The 18,949-nt window shown below is 36.1% G+C and overlaps 1 protein-coding gene across 1 annotated transcript; it reads left to right on the forward strand.

Annotated features, from left to right (window-relative positions):
- The first annotated feature begins 17,751 nt into the window (after positions 1-17,751).
- LOC111371109 (putative F-box protein PP2-B8) lies at positions 17,752-18,611 on the forward strand. The gene is made up of 2 exons (XM_022993018.1): positions 17,752-18,164; positions 18,321-18,611. Exons 1-2 carry the CDS (start codon positions 17,769-17,771, stop codon positions 18,609-18,611), a joined length of 687 nt encoding a protein of 228 aa, XP_022848786.1. The 5' UTR covers positions 17,752-17,768.
- The last annotated feature ends 338 nt before the right edge of the window (positions 18,612-18,949 follow it).

Here is an 18,949-nt window from a genome sequence, read left to right on the forward strand (position 1 = left end):
ACAGCCAATGGCGTCGTCCACCAAGATGCCAGATTTGCAGGATGGATGGCCACTTTGCCGATCGGTGCCTTCAACGCTATGATCAAAATGAGACACCGGCTCACCTTGTTGAAGCCTTCACGAGATCTTGTTCTCTAAATGAAGATGTGGGCTCTGACTGGTATTTGGATATAGGGACTTCAGCTCATATGACCATAGATCACTCTAAATTGGATCAGGCCACAAATTACATGGGTAAGGATTGTGTGGTTGTTGGGAATGGTGCCTCACTACCCATTACCCATACTGGTAAAATTTTCCCTACCCCAAATCTACATCTTCTTAATGTCCTAGCTATACCTCTCCTTACCAAGAATTTACTTTCCATCAGTAAATTAACATCCGATTTTCCTTTATCCGTTACCTTTACTAATAACATATTCACTGTGCAGAATCATAAAACAGGAAGGGTGGTGGCAACCGGCAAGCGTGATGGAGGCGTATGTGTGCTTGAGCGAAGTCATTCTACTTTTATTTCTGTTCTTAAAAATAAATCGCTTCGTGCGTCCTATGATTTATGGCATGCACGACTTGGACATGTCAATGATTCAATTATTTCTCTATTGAATAAAAAAGGCCAGCTTTATCTTACATCTTTGTTGCCTTCTCCTACTTTATGTGGCACATGTCAAATTGCTAAAAGTCATCACTTGCCTTATTCTCGAAATGAACATAGGTCATCGAAAACATTTGATCTTATCCACTGCGACATTTGGGGTCCGTCTCCAGTCAAATCTAATTTAGGATTTGTCTATTATGTCATTTTTATCGATGATTATTCTCGTTTCACGTGGTTCTATCCTTTAAAATTGAAATCTGACTTTTATAATGTTTTTATTCAATTTCAAAAATTTGTGGAAAATCAATACTCCACTCGAATTAAAATTTTCCAAAGTGACGGCGGTGGTGAATTTACCAGTAATTTCTTCCAAGATCATCTCCGCTCTAGTGGCATTCACCATCAGCTCTCATGTCCATACACACCCGCCCAAAATGGTCGTGCTGAAAGAAAACATCACCGTGTAACTGAGATGGGATTAGCACTCCTTTTTCACTGCCACATTTCTCCTCGCTTTTGGGTTGACGCATTCAGCACTGCAGCTTACACCATCAACCGCTTGCCTACACCACTCCTTGGAGGTAAATCACCTTTTGAGATTTTGTATGGTAACCCTCCGAACTATGAAAACTTTCACCCTTTTGGTTGTCGGGTGTATCCTTGCTTACGAGATTCTATGCCTAACAAATTTTCTCCTCGCAGCATCCCATGTATTTTCTTAGGTTACAGTCCCTCTCACAAAGGGTTTCGTTGCCTCGAGCCTTCCACCTATAGGCTCTATATTACTCGCCATGCTCAATTTGATGAAACTCATTTTCCTTCCATTGCAACCTCTCAAACTCAACCCATATCCTCCCTTAACTTTTCCAATTCTCTAGAACCTAGCCTCACCCATGCAGATCCACCTCCCCCACTCCTTGACACTCGTTCTCCACAACTCACTCAATCCAGTTCTAATCCATGTATTATGTGTACTGATCCAGTGATTGAGTCTTTACAGGATCCTCATTCTCTTGCAGGTGCCTCTTTACAGACCTCGGTTCCAAGTTCATCTCCTCTTGAACCTGGTGCAGATCCCATACCTACTGCAGTGGTCCCGTTGGCCACTCATCATATGCTTACAAGAGCTAAAGCTGGCATTTTCAAGACTCGATATCCAGCCAATCTTAGTTTTTTGGGCTCTTCTGGTCTTCTTTCTGCTCTTTTTGCATCGACTGAGCCCAAAGGTTTCAAATCTGCTGTTAAAAATCCTGCTTGGCTTGCTGCCATGGATGAAGAAATTCATGCATTACAGAATAATCGCACCTGGGTTTTGGTACCTCGCCCTGCCAACACCAACATTGTAGGCTCCAAATGGGTATTCCGAACCAAATACTTACCTGATGGATCTGTTGAGCGCCTTAAAGCCCGCCTTGTTGCCAAAGGTTATACACAGGTCCCTGGTCTTGACTATACTGATACTTTTAGTCCCGTAATCAAGGCTACTACTGTTCGGGTTGTACTCTCTCTCGCTGTTACACAAAAATGGCCTTTTCATCAACTTGATGTCAAAAATCCATTCCTCAATTGTACTCTTACTGATCAAGTTTATATGGAACAACCTCCAGGATATATTGATCCTCGCTTTCCAGACCATGTTTGCCAGTTGAAGAAAGCTCTTTATGGTCTCAAACAAGTCCCTCGTGCTTGGTTTCAGCGCTTCAGCTCCTTTATTATTCGCCTTGGGTTTTCTTGCAGCCGTGCGGACACATCTCTATTTGTCTTTCATCAGAAGTCCGATATTATCTATTTTCTTCTTTATGTTGATGATATCATTATTATAGACAACAATTCTTCACTTCTTGCCCGCTTCACTCGTACACTTAACTCTGAGTTTGCCACTAAAGACTTAGGCTCTCTCAGCTATTTTCTTGGTCTTGAAGCCACTTCAACTTCTGATGGTCTCTTCATCAGTCAACTCAAATATGCATGGGACATTCTTACTCGAGCTCAATTACTTGACAGTAAACCTGTTCACACGCCCATGGTTGTTTCTCAACATCTTTCTGCTGATGGTTCTCTGTTTTCAGACCCTACTCTCTATAGATCCCTCATCGGTGCACTACAGTACTTGACTATCACAAGGCCCGACATTGCTCATGCTGTCAACTCTGTCAGTCAATTCTTACACGCTCCCACTGATGATCACTTTCTGGCTGTTAAATGCATCCTCCGCTATGTTAAAGGCACCATTCACTATGGCCTATATTTTCGCCCTTCCACTTATCCTGGTGCTCTTGTAGCCTATTCTGATGCTGATTGGGCCGGCTGCTCAGATACTCGTCGTTCGACCTCTGGTTATTCTATCTATCTTGGCAACAATTTAGTTTCCTGGAGTGCTAAGAAACAGCCGACTGTCTCTCGTTCCAGCTGTGAATCTGAGTATCGTGCCCTTGACTTCACTGCCGCTGAACTCATCTGGCTCACATATCTCCTGCATGACCTCAAGGTATCCATGCCTCAGCAGCCCACTCTCTTATGTGACAACAAAAGTGCCATTTTTTTAAGCTCCAATCCGATTTCACACAAGCGGGCCAAGCATGTTGAATTGGACTACCACTTTCTTCGTGAGCTTGTTGTCGCGGGAAAACATCGTACACAATATGTCCCATCTCATCTACAAGTTGCCGATATCTTTACCAAGAGTGTTCCTCGACCTCTATTTGAGCTCTTTCGTTCCAAGCTCCATGTCCGATCAAATCCGACGTTGAGCTTGCGGGGGGGTGTTGGAAATAATACTGTGATTGAGGATATTACTCCTCAATCACAATTTTCCCATAGCATGCCAATGTCAATCACGTAATTGAAGGAGGCTAATTTACACGGTTTCCATTTCATTGTAAATTATTGATTTGTATTCCATTTATACTATCTTGTAAAGCTCTATATAATGCAATACGATACACCATTGAAATTAAGGTGGATTTTAATCATTCTTAAGGCTGGCCAAGACTTGCTGTTGAACTACGCTCAAGCCCATTTGACATCACGATACCAAGTCAACTGATGTGTGGCCCTATTTTGCCATGCGTACGCCATGCATTTTATTGTTGTAACATATTTAATTATTTAAATGGCCAGAGTTGTAAAGTTTGAGCAAAATGTCTCTCATTAAATGATCTATATATTGAGAGTGTTCTATTTGCTTTTCAGTTAAGGTGTGTTTGATTGTCAATATTTTTAGTGGAAAATGTGTTTTTTCAACCCAAATTCCTACTTTTGATTGTTTGATCGACATTTTTTTTTTATGGAAAACATTTTCCTACTTTTGGTCACGTGATCGTACTTTTCACAAAATTAAGGAAAATATTTTCTTTAAAGAGAGTACGATTTTATTTCCAGGTAATTCACTCTCTTTTTCTTTCTCCCATTTATCCACTAATAAAAAAATGGACGAGTATAATATTTTCTAGATTGAAAAACAAATCAATCAAATACATTTAATTGACAGTTTTCATGCAAATATTCAAATCCCATGCTTGCAATCAAGCACACTCTTAATGAATTACAAATTCAAAATATTTATGTATTCATATAAACAACAAATAATTGGAAGTTAATGTTGTTTTCTTACATTATTACTTTTTTTCTTTGGGTACACTATTTCATCTATTCCTTCCTGTGCTTATTTATAACAACCCCCCTATCCGGATCTTATTATTTCTAACAAACATTTTTAACCATTCTCGTGCACTATTCTTAAGTGTGAGGGAATATTTGCATTCGAAAGGTTTCAATAGAACTCCCTCGTAAATAAAATCTTGCACAACTCCAGAAACTGTGATACATACTCGTGTGAATTTTCATTAGTCTTGTCGGAAAATGGCAGTTGATTGTGATGCTGAAAGATATTGATCACATCTAGTAGAAGTTAGAAATTTTCTTGCCCATATGGAGGATATGTGACGCTGGACTGATTTTTTACCTTGGGTGAAATCATGAGGAAAAATCATGATATTCTCAACTAACGTATCTCCTTCATCTACCAATTCCACAGCGGGTTGAACGGCTGGAATTTGATTTATTGCTCTTCTTGTTCTCTCTCTTGCTCTCTTTTTTTCCTTTCTTTACTATTTGAAAGTTCTCTCGATCTCAAAATCTAACGTTAGGAGCTCAAGATTTTCCAAATAAGAAAGTGTGAACGTGATGATAAACTAAAAGAAAAAATGAAATTTCGAATCTAATTACAAATCAATAAATTCAAACTAACACTATAATTCCGTGGCCACGGTGCTAAAGCCATGTTCAATGAAATCTCACAGGCATATGAGATCATTAGCAAATAATACTTTAAGTGAGTTGAAAGTACTTTCCCACAAGAAATATGATTTAATTGGAATTGTAACAATTTGTGATCAAATATGAATGTAAAAAAATAATTGATGAAATGATTATTTTATGTTAAATACTAATGATTATACGAATTTCTAACTACTTACACATATATCTGGTTTTAGAAAAATATGTATGAAAGAAGCGTGCTAGGAATCCGACTCCATCACTAATTCCCATTCAAATTCTCAATTCTTTAAATCTAATTTATGAATAGACTGACAATCATTAGTCATATCTTGTTTAATTATAACCTCTCCCGAGAAAATTAGATATATTTCTAAATACGATCCGAAATATTCATTCACAATATTACCTAGTTTGATTGCATAAGGCGTAAATAATTAGAGGAAATAAGGCAAGCACGCAAGGAAAGCCACAAGCCGGCATTCAAAGTAGAAGCAAGCTTTCTATGAAAGTCTAGTCGTGTGAAAAAGGAGTTAGACATTGGCCTCACCCGAATGCAAAGAGTGGGCCCTACTTCTCCGAAAGAGTGGATCACATCCACTTTCCTTTGGGCCGTATGCTTTGGAAGAAACTTGTACAGTTTAATTCTGACAAGGGATTGGAGCAGATCCAAACCCGACCGAAAGAGCTCTGTGGTGTCGACGACGTGACAGATTCAAAAAGAAAGAATCCAGATGGAGCATTTTCGATCAAGTGGGCTGAACTTTGCTATTCTCCTTTTTAAAAATGTTGTTTGTCCTTGTTGCACTTCGACTAAAAAAAAAAAAAAAAAAAAATCCAATCTTGCAAAGGATTGTTCATTGAACTACTAGTCGGGTACTGAATTACCCGACGTACAGCTTCCATCGCCTTCAGTGGGTTCAATAGCCCAAATCTGGCCCTGCTTCCAAGCCTAATTAAGCCCCTTAGCCTTTCCAACATCTATTATAAGACCCTATATTGATTATTACAATATGCTAAACCTGCTTCCAGCCTCTTGAAAATAAAATAAATCACTTATTATCTAATGATGATCAAACATCCAACTACTCTATATAAGTCTGATACCAATCATTCAACACAATCCATACTTAAAAGATGAAGTCTTGAATTAAAACAGTTAATTAAGATTTGCATCATCATCCCAACACTTAAGGATTTAGCCTAGCATGCTAATTATACAAAAACAACAAAAGCATGGATATTTTGATCCTCGATTTTGTCTTTATCTTCTGTTCAAGTCCTTCTAATTGCAACTTTAACCCTTTTTCCTCTAATTTAAACCACTTTAGTCCCTTTCATTCCTTTTCTCCAGCTGCCATCTAACATCGAGTTCCATCTGAAAAACATAATATTTATACAAGATTTAGCAATAATATTCTAAAATTACTCCCAAATTAGCACTTGTTATAGCCTCATTAATTAGTGTAAAAATTACACTTATTAATGCACAACAGAATAAAAATAATTTGAAAATCCAAAAGCTCGATCACCTTTTTAAATAGAAATTGTGATAGAAAGTATACATTTAATGATTCAAATCGGTTAGGATGATTCTAGATATAATCAACCACGATCTTAGCAGTCTATATCTGTCTAAATGTCCAACCTGAGGAACAAATTGAAACTCCACTTCCATGAGGAGGATGTGGCATCAGATTTAAGGAGAATTAAGTTTTGAAGTTTGTGTGTGGTTTCTACAAACCACAATCCAATTAGGATTAGTAATACCCTTAACCTGATGGGATCAAGAGATAATTAATCTTATTAATTAACTTCGATCACTAAATAAGTCCAACACTAATAATTAAGTCCACTCTACAATTGGGATATAGCATAAAACTTACTCTCTTTGAAGCCTTCTTATGATACATATCTAGTGGAGCTTGTTTCTTCTCAAAATTAATGCCGACTTAGATCTCTTCTCCAAAGCTTTGTAATGCATGAAAAACATTTAACACGACAGACTCCATAGTAGACCTTATTAGGACAATATTTTGCAAAAATAAAAAGTTTCCTCATAAAATTAATAATTTATTCATTAATCAATTTATTAATATAATTGTCTTGGCTCTAAAGGTATTAAATTATCGAGATTCTACTAGTGTTCTTGATTTTAGAGTGGGACATCTACAAGTCATCGCTTTAGCTTAGATGATTACTACTACCTAAAGAGACATATTGTTGTGTTTGGCCAATGGTATTTTGACACATTGGCTTGAACAGTGACAAGGAGTTTAGTTTCTTTCCAAAAAACAGAGATCTCGACACGAAATTTGTATCCAAGAAATTTCCAAAGAAAGTTCCCAGAAATTTTCCGTTTGATTTCTTGGAATAAGTAGTTTCTTGACACGTAAATTTTGACTGACTTGTTGGATGGAATCAGCCTGTGTGGACCATGTTTCTCGATTATGGATTACAATACCAAGATAGATATCCGAATATAAACTTAAATGTGTTGGTTAATGAATTTTAATCATCATAATAGGAAATTAATTTTCTTTTGAAGATTAAAATCATGTAAATAAGGATTTCATTGACTTTGAGATCATTCGATTATAAAATCCTCACATATATAGAAAGGGGAGATGATAACCGTTTGTGAAGGAGCTATTAATGGTCAAGCCAATTGCTTCCTTCCTTACATCTTCTCCCTTGTTATCCACTATGTGTTATTCCTTTTTGGGGAATGTGAAAAGTCGCTAACCCTAAAATCAGACCAAAATATGCCAATAATGTGCATATTTATAATGACTTATTAGGGTTTGGAAATTGCACAAATTTTCTTAGACTTTATTGTAGTAGGCCAATTAAGTCACACACCTTTTATTGGAGCCAAGAGAGGGACCTAATTGGACTCACATGACCCAAGCTCCAATTGATGTTTTCAATTGAGTCAACTCTTGACCAATTGAGATACATTTATTAATCCCGACTTATTCTACCAAAAAATTGAGATTGCACTATTAAGTCGAGTGATAGTTATAGAAACAAATTATGATCCAATAACAATATCCTCTGATTATCGTTCCACAAGTCAACCCCCATTTGACCGTCAATATGTTAAAACTGGCAAAATGACTGTTTTGCCCTTCAACATGCATTATCCTCTAAGTCCCATTTTCATACGACAAATTCGTTGTGATCAAATCACAATGTAAAGTCCAACGATCTCATCGTCGACCTACTGAGCTCAGATTCAATTTGCCTAGGAAAATACTTAGAGTGACGATCGTCTCATCTCAATGATTTATGGATTCCAATATTGTAAGTATATGATCTCTAATTATTTCGGCCCAATTCCCAAAGCACCGAGATCAATCTTCTATTTAAGACTTCACCCATTGGTACCTCAAAGAACTTGAACTAGCAATCAAAGGTACATTACTCACTCAGGATTTAGGTGACATGTTTGATAATCAAGTAAAGTCTCATTTCTGACGGTCACAAATGAGTCATCCACGCAGTCCCGTTCAATGTGCATCGAAACACATTATTGTTCATATTTCAAGATCTAGACAAATCTTAATAAGAACAATACAATCTTAACAACATAAAGCGTCCAACTTTATGAACCGATTGTGAACGACATAATTTTGATCACATCACAAATTGTGTCTTACTATACCCGATCCATCGAGTATACAATTTGTGACGTCCTTTATGATCATGAAACCTTAGACAATCACTTCAAATTATAACACGCAAATAAACGAACGTAAATTCATAATGTGATTTTACAGAATATTACTCGAAGAATGGGCATCAAACTAACAATCTCTCACTTGCCCTTCTTAGTGTATATGTGACATATCAAGAATACCCATCCCCTTAAGATGTCCATCAAAAGCCTTAGCTGGTAAGGTCTTAGTGAACGGATCCGAAAGATTATCTGCTGTTGCAATCTTATTAACCATCACGTCTCCTCGATGAACAATTTCTCTAACAATGTGATATTTTCTCTCGATATGCTTGCCATGCTGATGACTCCTCGATTCTTTAGCATTGGCAACCGCCCCACTATTATCGCAATAAAGTGTTATGAGCCCCATTACCAAAGGTACCATGTCATGGTCCAAAAGAAACTTCTTGAACCATACAACTTCTTTAGCAGTTTTACAAGCCGCTACATATTCTGCCTCCATGGTGGAATCAGTAATACAAGATTGCTTGGTACTCTTCCATACCACAGCTCCACCTCCCAATGTAAATACTAATCCCGATGTAGACTTCCTAGAGTCACGATCGGATTGAAAATTAGAATTAGTATATCCAATAGGATTTAGATCATGTCTTGAATAGACAAGCATATAATCTCTCGTTTTCCGAAAATACTTGAGTATATGCTCTACCGCTACCCAAAGTCCTGGTCCTGAATTAGACTGATAACGACTAACAATACCCACAACATAGCATATATCCGATCTAGTGCAAAGCATAGCATACATGAGACTTCCCACAGCCGAAGCATAAGAAACCTTTCTCATGTAATCTATCTCCGTTGTATTCTTGGGACAGTGCTCTTTAAATAGATGAATTCCATGTCTAAAAGGAAGTTGTCCCTTTTTGGAATTATGAATTGCAAATCTGGACAATATTTTGTCAATATATGAAGTTTGGGATAATGCAATCCTTCTATTTTTCCTATCTCGCAAGATACGAATTCCCAAAACATAACTAGCTTCTTCCAAGTCCTTCATATCAAACTACTGTGACAACCATTTTTTTACAAATGACAATATCCTTACATCATTTCCAATGAGTAGAATGTCATGTACATAAAGAATCAGAAAAACTACTTTCTTCCCTTATATTCGTTTGTACACACAAGGTTCATCCAGATTTTGCTCAAAACCATAGGTCTTGATGGTTTGATTAAATCTTACATTCCAAGATCTGGACGCTTGCTTGAGTCCATAAATAGACCTCTGCAACTTGCAAACTTTCCTTTCATAGCATTCTTTCACAAACCCTTCAGGTTGCATCATATAAATGGTCTCCTCAAGATATCCATTTAAAAATACTGTCTTGACATCCATTTGTCAAACCTCATAATCACAATGAGCGGCAATGGATAAAAGGACTCGAATAGATTTAAGCATGGAAACCGGTGAAAAAGTTTATTCATAGTCGATGCCTTCTCTTTGGGTAAAACTCTTGGCCACTAGCCTTGCTTTGAAGGTTTCAACCTTCCCATCTATACCTCTTTTTCTTTTATAGACCCACTTGTATCCTATAGGCTTTACAACATTAGGTGTATTTACAAGATCCCAAACCTTGTTGGAATACATAGATTCCACTTCTGAGTTCATGGCTAATTTCCATGATTCAAAGTCTACATCCTCCATTACTTCCTTAAACGAAGTGGGATCTTCTTCTTGCTCAGTAGAGATCCCCTAATAGGATTCTCCATAGAGCAAGTACCTAGAAGGTGGTCTCACAACCCTCCCACTACGAGTAATGGTTGAAGGTGCCTAGTTGTCCAGTCTGACCAAAGGTCCTTCCTCTCTTCTCACTGTTTGATCCTGTCCTTGGTTAGAAACAACATCCTCATTATCCCCATTTGTAGGGACATGTGGAGATACAACAATGGGTGCCTCATTTTCTACTACCTCTAGTTCTATTTGCCTATGAGGCCCTGTGGCCATCACTTGCTCACTTGCTTCATCAGCAACCATTGGTTCAGTAGGAGGTTCCAAGTCATCACTATTAGATTCTATGCGAAAATCTGGAACTGAGTTGTTTGAACCATGTTCTAACATCTTTTCCAATAGAATTTTAGTAATAGACTTATGTTCTTTTATATACTTATCCTCTAAGAAGGTTACATTTGTGCTAACAAATACCTTCTTATCAAGAGAATTATAGAAGAAGTAACCTCTAGTTCCCTTTGGATATCCTACAAAGAAACAAACATCTGATTTTGATTCCATCTTATTCGTCTTTCCCTTTAGCATATGTGCTGGACATCCCCATATCCGAATGTGGTATAAATTGGGCTTGCGCTCATTCCACAATTCAAGAGGTGTTTTGGAAACTGATTTAGATGGTACCAAATTCAAGATATAAATGGTTGTTTGTAGTGCATATCCCCAAAAGGATATAGGCAATGAGGAATAACTCATCATTGATCTTATCATATATAAAAGAGTTCAATTTCTTCTTTCCGAGACACCATTCTGTTGGGGAGTTCTTGGTACACTCAATTGGGACAATATCCCATTATCTGATAAATAAACCTTAAACTCTTGGGATAGATACTCGCCACCTCGATCAGATCAAAGGGCTTTGATACTCTTACCTAATTGTTTCTCCACTTCCGTCGGAAACTCCTTGAATTTTTTCAAAGCTTCGGATTTGTGAGACATAAGGTATATGTATCCAAATCTTGAGTAATCATCTGTGAAGGTGATGAAACACTCGTATCCTCTTCCAGCCCGAGTACTAATAGGTCCACAAACATCGGAATGTACTAATTCCAAAACCTCTTTAGCCCTTAGTCCCTTAGCCTTAAAGGGCCTCTTGGTCATCTTTCATTCTATACAAGATTCACAAGTTGATATAGATTTCTAACTCATTTAAAGGACCATCCTTTACCAATCTTTGAATCCTATATAGATTGATATGACTCAATCTAAGATGCCATAAGAGAGTTTCATTAGTACTAGACGACCTCTTTCTTTTCTTAGCAGTAGTAGTGTTATGTATTGAGCCAATCAAAGGACTTAAGACATAAAGACTATTAACCATATGACCCGAACATATAACAGAGTTATTCAACTTAATAACCATCGTAGAACAGGTAAAAAATACCGAATAACCAACATGATATAAAAGTGCAACGGAAACCAAGTTCCGTGTAAGTTCTGGAACATAATAACAGTCATCTAATATCAAATGCCTATGATTCTCAAAACATAAAGTAAAAGTGCCAACAGCTTTGGCAGATACCACTACTCATGTGCCAACCCTAAGAGTGAACTCTCCTTCACTGAGATGCTTGGTTTCTTGGAACCCCTGCAAAGCATTGCAAACATGATTAGTGGCTTCAGAATCTACAATCTAGGTATTAGTAGAATCAACCACTAAGCATGACTCAATGAATAGGGTATTATTTCCTTTACCTTGCTTCCCCTTAGCTAGGTAATCTGGGCAGTTCCTCTTCCAGTGACCCTTTTGTCGACAAATAAAACACTTTCCCTTTGGTTTCCCATCGGCAGTATTTTTTTTTCTCTTTTGACTTGCTCTCTGGCTTTTTGATTGGCCTCTTCCTCTTCTTTCCTCCTTTACCACCAGAAGGCTTAGGATGAGAGGGTCCGACTGTAACAGTTAAAGTACTTCCACTCTTAGCTTTTAGAACAGATTCAGCATTTTGTAGCTCTTTCATTAATTTCGTTAGAGACATGTCCATCTTGTGTAGATTATAATCAACTATAAATTGTGAGAACATCTCAAGAAGAGTCTCAAGGACCATGTCAATCTGTGTCTTGGAATCAATGTCAGCTTCTAAAACCTCTGCAGCATTGAAGTGACCAGTCATGGTTAACATATGGTCTCTTACAGATGCTCCCGATTACATGCGTGTGTTCATAATTGCCCTAATGGAGGCTTGCCTAGCTTGTTGGCTTTGATGTCCAAACATCTCTTGAAGGCTTTCCATTATGTCAAAAGCAGTTTGCATATTCTGATGTTTCTTTTGTAACAACTTTGACATTGATGCCAAAATGTAACAATGGGCCATCTCATCAGAATGATGCCACTTTTCATATGCAGCCTTTTGAGATTTCGTGGAGTCATCTTTAAGGGTTTCGGGACAAACTTCATCTAGTATATGTTTGTGTTTTTTAGTGGTAAGAACAATATTAAGATTTCTTTTCCAGTCAACGTAGTTTTCTTCCACAAGTTGATTTTTGTTAAGTATTACTGATAATGGATTAAGCGACATTTTCTATAAAATTAAAGATTCACGTATTAATAAAATGAGCAATACTCTTTGTATGATGCATGTATATGTATATGCAAATATAGACCCAAAACTATATTTGTAATAAAAAAACCTTAAACCCCTACAACTTTTAACATGCCCTCTATAGGAGGTCAATGTAGTTGTTGGCAAGGTTGGGACCCTCCCATTCATTTTATTGAGCTAGGCATCTCATGCCACAAGAAAACGAGGATTGATTATTATTTGGCTTATGAATAATTTTGTTGAAATCTTCTATAGGAAGTCCCCCAAAATATTCATATATAAGTGTAATAACCTCCGTCAACAATTTTAAAATATCCGAAATACATAAGTTGTCGTCTATAGGATGATCATCCCATTATTTCATTTTTAAACAAATTCTATTACTAGATCCAATTTCAGTTAACCTAAAATAACGTAGTTTTCCTATAGGGAGACCGATATAATTCGATACTAAACATACGTATTTTAATAACAAATTGGATGACGGAGGAGGTCGTAGGTTTATACATGCCTATAAACCCTCTCACACTTATTATTTTGTACCGTTGAATTTTCAGTTAATTAGCTAGCCAAATATAAGCAATTATAATGGCACTAATTATAAAATATTTTTCAACCACCTCTAATTAATTTAGAGTAATAAAAAAATATTTAAATGTAAATGCATATGATTTTAGTGCACCGGGTGGTGTTTCATTTAATCTACATGACATGCGATAATAATTAAACATTCATCTATCCATAAAGAGGTAAAAGCGATAATTAAATTAATAATAATCACTAATGGCCCATCCTAAGAATTTAAATTACAACATGGATAAAAAGAATTACATTGGGCCACATCCCTGCCCAATTCTTCAATTTTCTTTGTAGTCCACCTTATGTAACAAGAAAATAGGGTTAATTTAATTTTTAGGCCCAAAACTTAAAACCAACAAGGTCATTATCCAATAATATTAGCCCAAGTTTTAAAGAAAAGCCCAAAAATTCAAATTACCCTAATTTTGAAAACCTAGCAAGAAATCACACACAACACCAAAACACACACAACTCTGGCGACGACGCAATCTCCGACGACCCAAAAAAAAAGGAGGGCCACCGGCAAGCGACCCAACAGCTGTTGCTGCATTACGCAGATGCTGAGCTGCTGCACAAAATACAGCATCAGCCATGGCTGCCGTGACCAGTGTATGTTCGCGGTGGCTGCCATAGCTTCGGTCACGGCAGCCACCATCGCTGTCGCCGCCGCCTCTTGGTGTTTCTTGAGATTCTTGCATTTTTTTTTGTCCTTGTTCTTCATTAAAATTACAGCAACAAATATTACATTTCTTCCTAAAATACAAAAATAAAAATGAAGAAAAAATACAAAAAACTTAGTGCCTTATGGCTTACAACATTTCTAAAGAATAACCATAATAAATGAATTACAAAAAAAAGAAAAAAGAAATCTAGGGCCAAAAGTGATTATGAGTATATCAATCAATAATTTTAAACATATTTAAAGCATAAACATGTCAAAATCAAATAACCTAACATCACCCAACTAAAATGCATATTACACTAGGATTTAAAAAAAAAATCCTACCCAAGGCATACAATAACCTTGGCTCTGATATCATTTGTTGATTAATGAATTTTAATCATCACAATAGGAAATTAATTGTCCTTTGAAGATTAAAATCATGTAAATAAGGATTTCATTGACCTTGAGATCATTGTATTATAAAATTCTCATATATATAGAAAGGGGAGATGATAACCTTTTGTGAAGGAGCTATTAATGGCCTAGCCAATTGCTTCCTCCCTTAGATCTTTTCCCTTATTCTCCACTAGGTGTTATTCCTTTTTGAGGAATGTGAAAAGTGGCTAACCCTAAAATCACACCAAAATATGCCAATAATGTGCATATTTATAATGACTTATTAGGGTTTGAAAATTGCACAAATTTCCTTAAACTTTATTGTAGTAGGCCAATTAAGCCACACACATTTTATTGGAGTCAGGAGAGGGACCTAATTGGACTCACATAACCCAAGCTCCAATATATATTTTCAATTAGGTCAACTCTTGACCAATTGAGATAATCTATTAATCCCGACTTATTCTACCAAAAAATCGATATTGCACTCTCGAGTTGAGTGATAGTTATAAAAGCAAATTATGATCCAATAATAATATCCTCTGATTATCGTTCCACAAGTCAACCCCCATTTGACCGTCAATATGTTGAAATTGGAAAAATGACCGTCTTCAACATGCATTACCCTCTAAGTCCCATTTTCATACGGCAAATTCGTTGTGATCAAAACACAATGTAAAGTCCAACGATCTCTCGTTGACCTACTAAGCTCAGATTCAATTTGCCTAGGAAAATACCTTAGAGTGACGATCGTCTCATCTCAATGATTAATGGATTCCAATATTGTAAGTATATGATCTCTAATTGTTTCGGCCCGATTCCCAGAGCACCGATATCAATCTTCTATTTAAGATTTCACTCATTGGTACCTCAAAGAACTTGAACTAGCAATCAAAGGTACATTACTCACGAAGGATTTAGATGACCTGTTTGATAATCAAGTAGAGTCTCATTTCAAACGGTCACAAATGAGTAATCTACGCGATCCCGTTCAATGTGCATCGAAACACATTATTGTTCCTATTTCAAGATCTAGACAAATCTTAATAAGAACAATACAATCTTCTCAACATAAAGCATCCAATTTTATGAACCGATTGTGAACGACATAATTTTGATCACATCACAACTTGTGTCTTACTATACCCAATCCATCGAGTATACAATTTGTGACGTCCTTTATAATCATGGAACCTTAGACAATCACTTCAAATTATAACACACAAAAAAACGAACGTAAATTCATAATGTGATTTTACAGAATATTACTCGAAGAATGAGCATCAAACTAACAAAATGCCCTTCTATTGTATCCTCTACGCATTTTAGACCATATACTGCTGTAGACCAAGGTTTCATTCTTCATAAACCGTGTATCTTTCAATCAGTAATCCTATTTAAAATCTGTTGTGTAGACCCCAAGTTAAAGTTTCAATAGTTCAAGTGAGATTCTCATATTTTGAGATGTTGTATATTGCAAGATTTTTGTTAAAAGTGATATAGCTTGATGTCTCATAACTATGACAATTGGGAAAGACTTGGAAGAGATTGCTTCTATCTGATTATGAGGACATCATCTCCAGATCTTTGGGTGACTCTTCAATTTTACTTGATGGAGGCAAATTGGTAACATCACAATATTCTATAAATTTCTATATTCTGCTGTTATTTGTCGACTTTACCAAAACAAAAGCATTAATTGTTTGAACATTGAAAATGCAGAGTTTTCATATTGATAAAACAACTGGGAAGAGGTGCTATGATTGGAGCAAGAAAACTCAAAATTTTATGGGGTGAAATTCCAGAATTTTGGAAGTTGACATCGCACGAAGACTCCAGGTCCTTTACTATTTATCTTTTTTTCTTTTGAATTCATTAGAAATTGCATATTAATAATATTATCTGCAGATTATGATGCAATGAGAAAAAGGAATTCAAGCTAAATCCTCACAAATATGAAATTTGGAATCCACCAAATTAAGAAGAAAATAAACCTCACGAATTTTATTGAAGAATGACGATAAAAATCAAACTAATCCCTTATTCATAAGGATTTACATGGAAACATAGTTTAAAACAATTAAAATTAATGAAAACAAAGTTTAAACAAACTAGAATTTCAAAAAATCCAAAATAAACAAATTGACAAAATTAGCGCCAAAACTTTAAAAATCAGTTTTCGAGAAGGATGTGGCATTGGATATAAAGAGAATTAAGTTTTGAAGTTTGCGTGTGGTTTCTACAAACCTTATTCCAATTAGGATTAGTATTACCCTTAACCTGATAAGACCAAGAAATAATTAATCTTGTTAATTAGCTTCGATCACTAAATAAGTCCAACACTAATATTTAAGTCCACCCTGCAATTGGGATATAGCATAAAAATTACTCTCTTGGAAGCCTTCTTGTGATACATATCTAGTGGAGCTTGTTTCTTCTCAAAGTTAATGCCAACTTCGATATCTTCTCTAACGCTTAATGTATGAAAAACATTTGACACGACAGACTCCATAGGAGAACTTATTAGCAAAATATTTTGCAAAAATAAAAAATTTCCTCATAAAATTAATAATTTATTCATTAATCAATTAATTAATATAATTTTCTTGGCTCTTAAGGCATTAAATTATTGAGATTCTACGAGTGTTCTTAATATTAGAGTGGGACATCTACAAGTTATACCTCTTTAGCTTAGACAATTACTACTACTTAAGAGACATATTCTTGTGTTTGGCCAATGGTATTTTGACACATCGACTCGAACAGTGACAAGGGACATCTACAAGTTATACCTCTTTAGCTTAGACAATTACTACTACTTAGGTTCTTTTCACAAAACAGATATCTTGACACGGCAGTTATATCCATGAAATTTCCTAAGAAAAGGTTCCCAGAAATTTTTCTGTTTGATTTCTTGGAATAAGTAGTTTCTTGACACGTAAATTTTGACTGACTTGTTGGACGAATTAAACCTGTTTGGACCATGTTTCTCGATTATGGATCACAATACCAAGACATCTGAATACAAACTCAAATGCACTTCTACTGTATCCTCTATGCATTCCAGACCATATACTGCGGTAGACAGAGAATATATTCTTTATAAACTGTGTATCTTTCAATCAGTAATCCCATTTTAAATCTGTTGGGTAGATCCCATTTTAAAGTTTCAATAGTTCAAGTGGGATTCTCATATTTCGAGATTTTGTATCTTGCAAGATTTTTGTTAGAAGAGATATAGTTCGATGTCTCGTAACTATGACAATTGGGAAAGACTTCTGGAAGCCGTGCTGCGGAGAGAACATGACCGGGAACTTGTTTTAGCTCATTCCCCAGATCCAAGTTTCAGCTCTAGTATCATATCCCATCCCTGTACTTCAATTCATGACAATCAGAATATTCAACTTGGAACTTCCTCCAATACAGTAAATGAAAAAGATTGGGAGAGATTGCTGCTACCAGATTACGAGGACATCATCTCCAGGTCTGCGGACCCAGTGGTCTATGCAACCAAGAAAGACCTTTACTTGAGTCTTCGTGACTCTCCAATTTTACATGATGGAGGCAAAATGGTAACATCACAAATTTTTATAAATTTCTATATTCTGGTGTTATTTGTAAACTTAACCAAAATAAAATTTGTACATTGACGAATGGAGAGCTTTCATATTGATAAAACAACTGGGAACAAATGTGTTATGATTGGAGCAAGAAAGCTCAAAATTTTATGGGGTGAAATCCCAGAATTCTGGAAGTTGATATCTCATCAAGATTCCAGGTCCTTTACCATGTATAAGATATATCTTTTTTCTTTTGAATTGCCTTTGAAATTGCATATTAATAATATTATGTGCAGATTCTTAACTGTGGCAGAGCTTAAACAAATTTTGAGGTTTGATAGTCGAGGACAAATAGATACAAATATGCTGTCCCCGAAGACTCGTTATGCAGCATATCTTGTATATGGATTCGCAAAATCTTACAATTGTAATCCCTTGTCAGCAAATGCTATTATCAGTTTTAATAATAATGAAGATTGTAATGCTCCCAAGCAAGCTAGAACACTTCACCTTAAACCATGGACATAGAATATGGAATATTGCAGTGAGACCCAATAAGTGGATGGAAGTAAAAATTGGAAACTTTTATACTGATCAATAAGATAACAGAGTTGTGGAGGTTCAAGTATGGGAGAATAAACAATATTTGAAGTCCGGTCTCATTGTAGAAGGCATTGAATTTTGGCCTCCCAATGCTAACATTGTGATTTTTCCAAAGAAAAATGTGAGAGAGAAAACAACAGGGAGTCGAAGAATCTTTTCAAACCTTAGGATTTCTGGATGAATTGGGTAAAAAAAAATTGTGTCTTGGCATGATTTGTCTTTTTTTTTTTTTTTTTTTTTTTTTTTTCCCCCTTTTTTGGGGG

The sequence above is a fragment of the Olea europaea genome, chromosome 22 (genome assembly GCF_002742605.1).
Source record: "Olea europaea var. sylvestris chromosome 22, O_europaea_v1, whole genome shotgun sequence".
NCBI lineage: Eukaryota > Viridiplantae > Streptophyta > Magnoliopsida > Lamiales > Oleaceae > Olea > Olea europaea.

Excerpts from the sequence above, each read along its gene's own strand:
- LOC111371109 (XM_022993018.1), top strand. The coding sequence starts at position 17,769 with ATGTCTCGTAACTATGACAATTGGGAAAGACTTCTGGAAGCCGTGCTG. Across the intron at positions 18,165-18,320 it reads ACTTAACCAAAATAAAATTT|ATATATCTTTTTTCTTTTGA; the intron begins GTACATTGACGA and ends ACCATGTATAAG.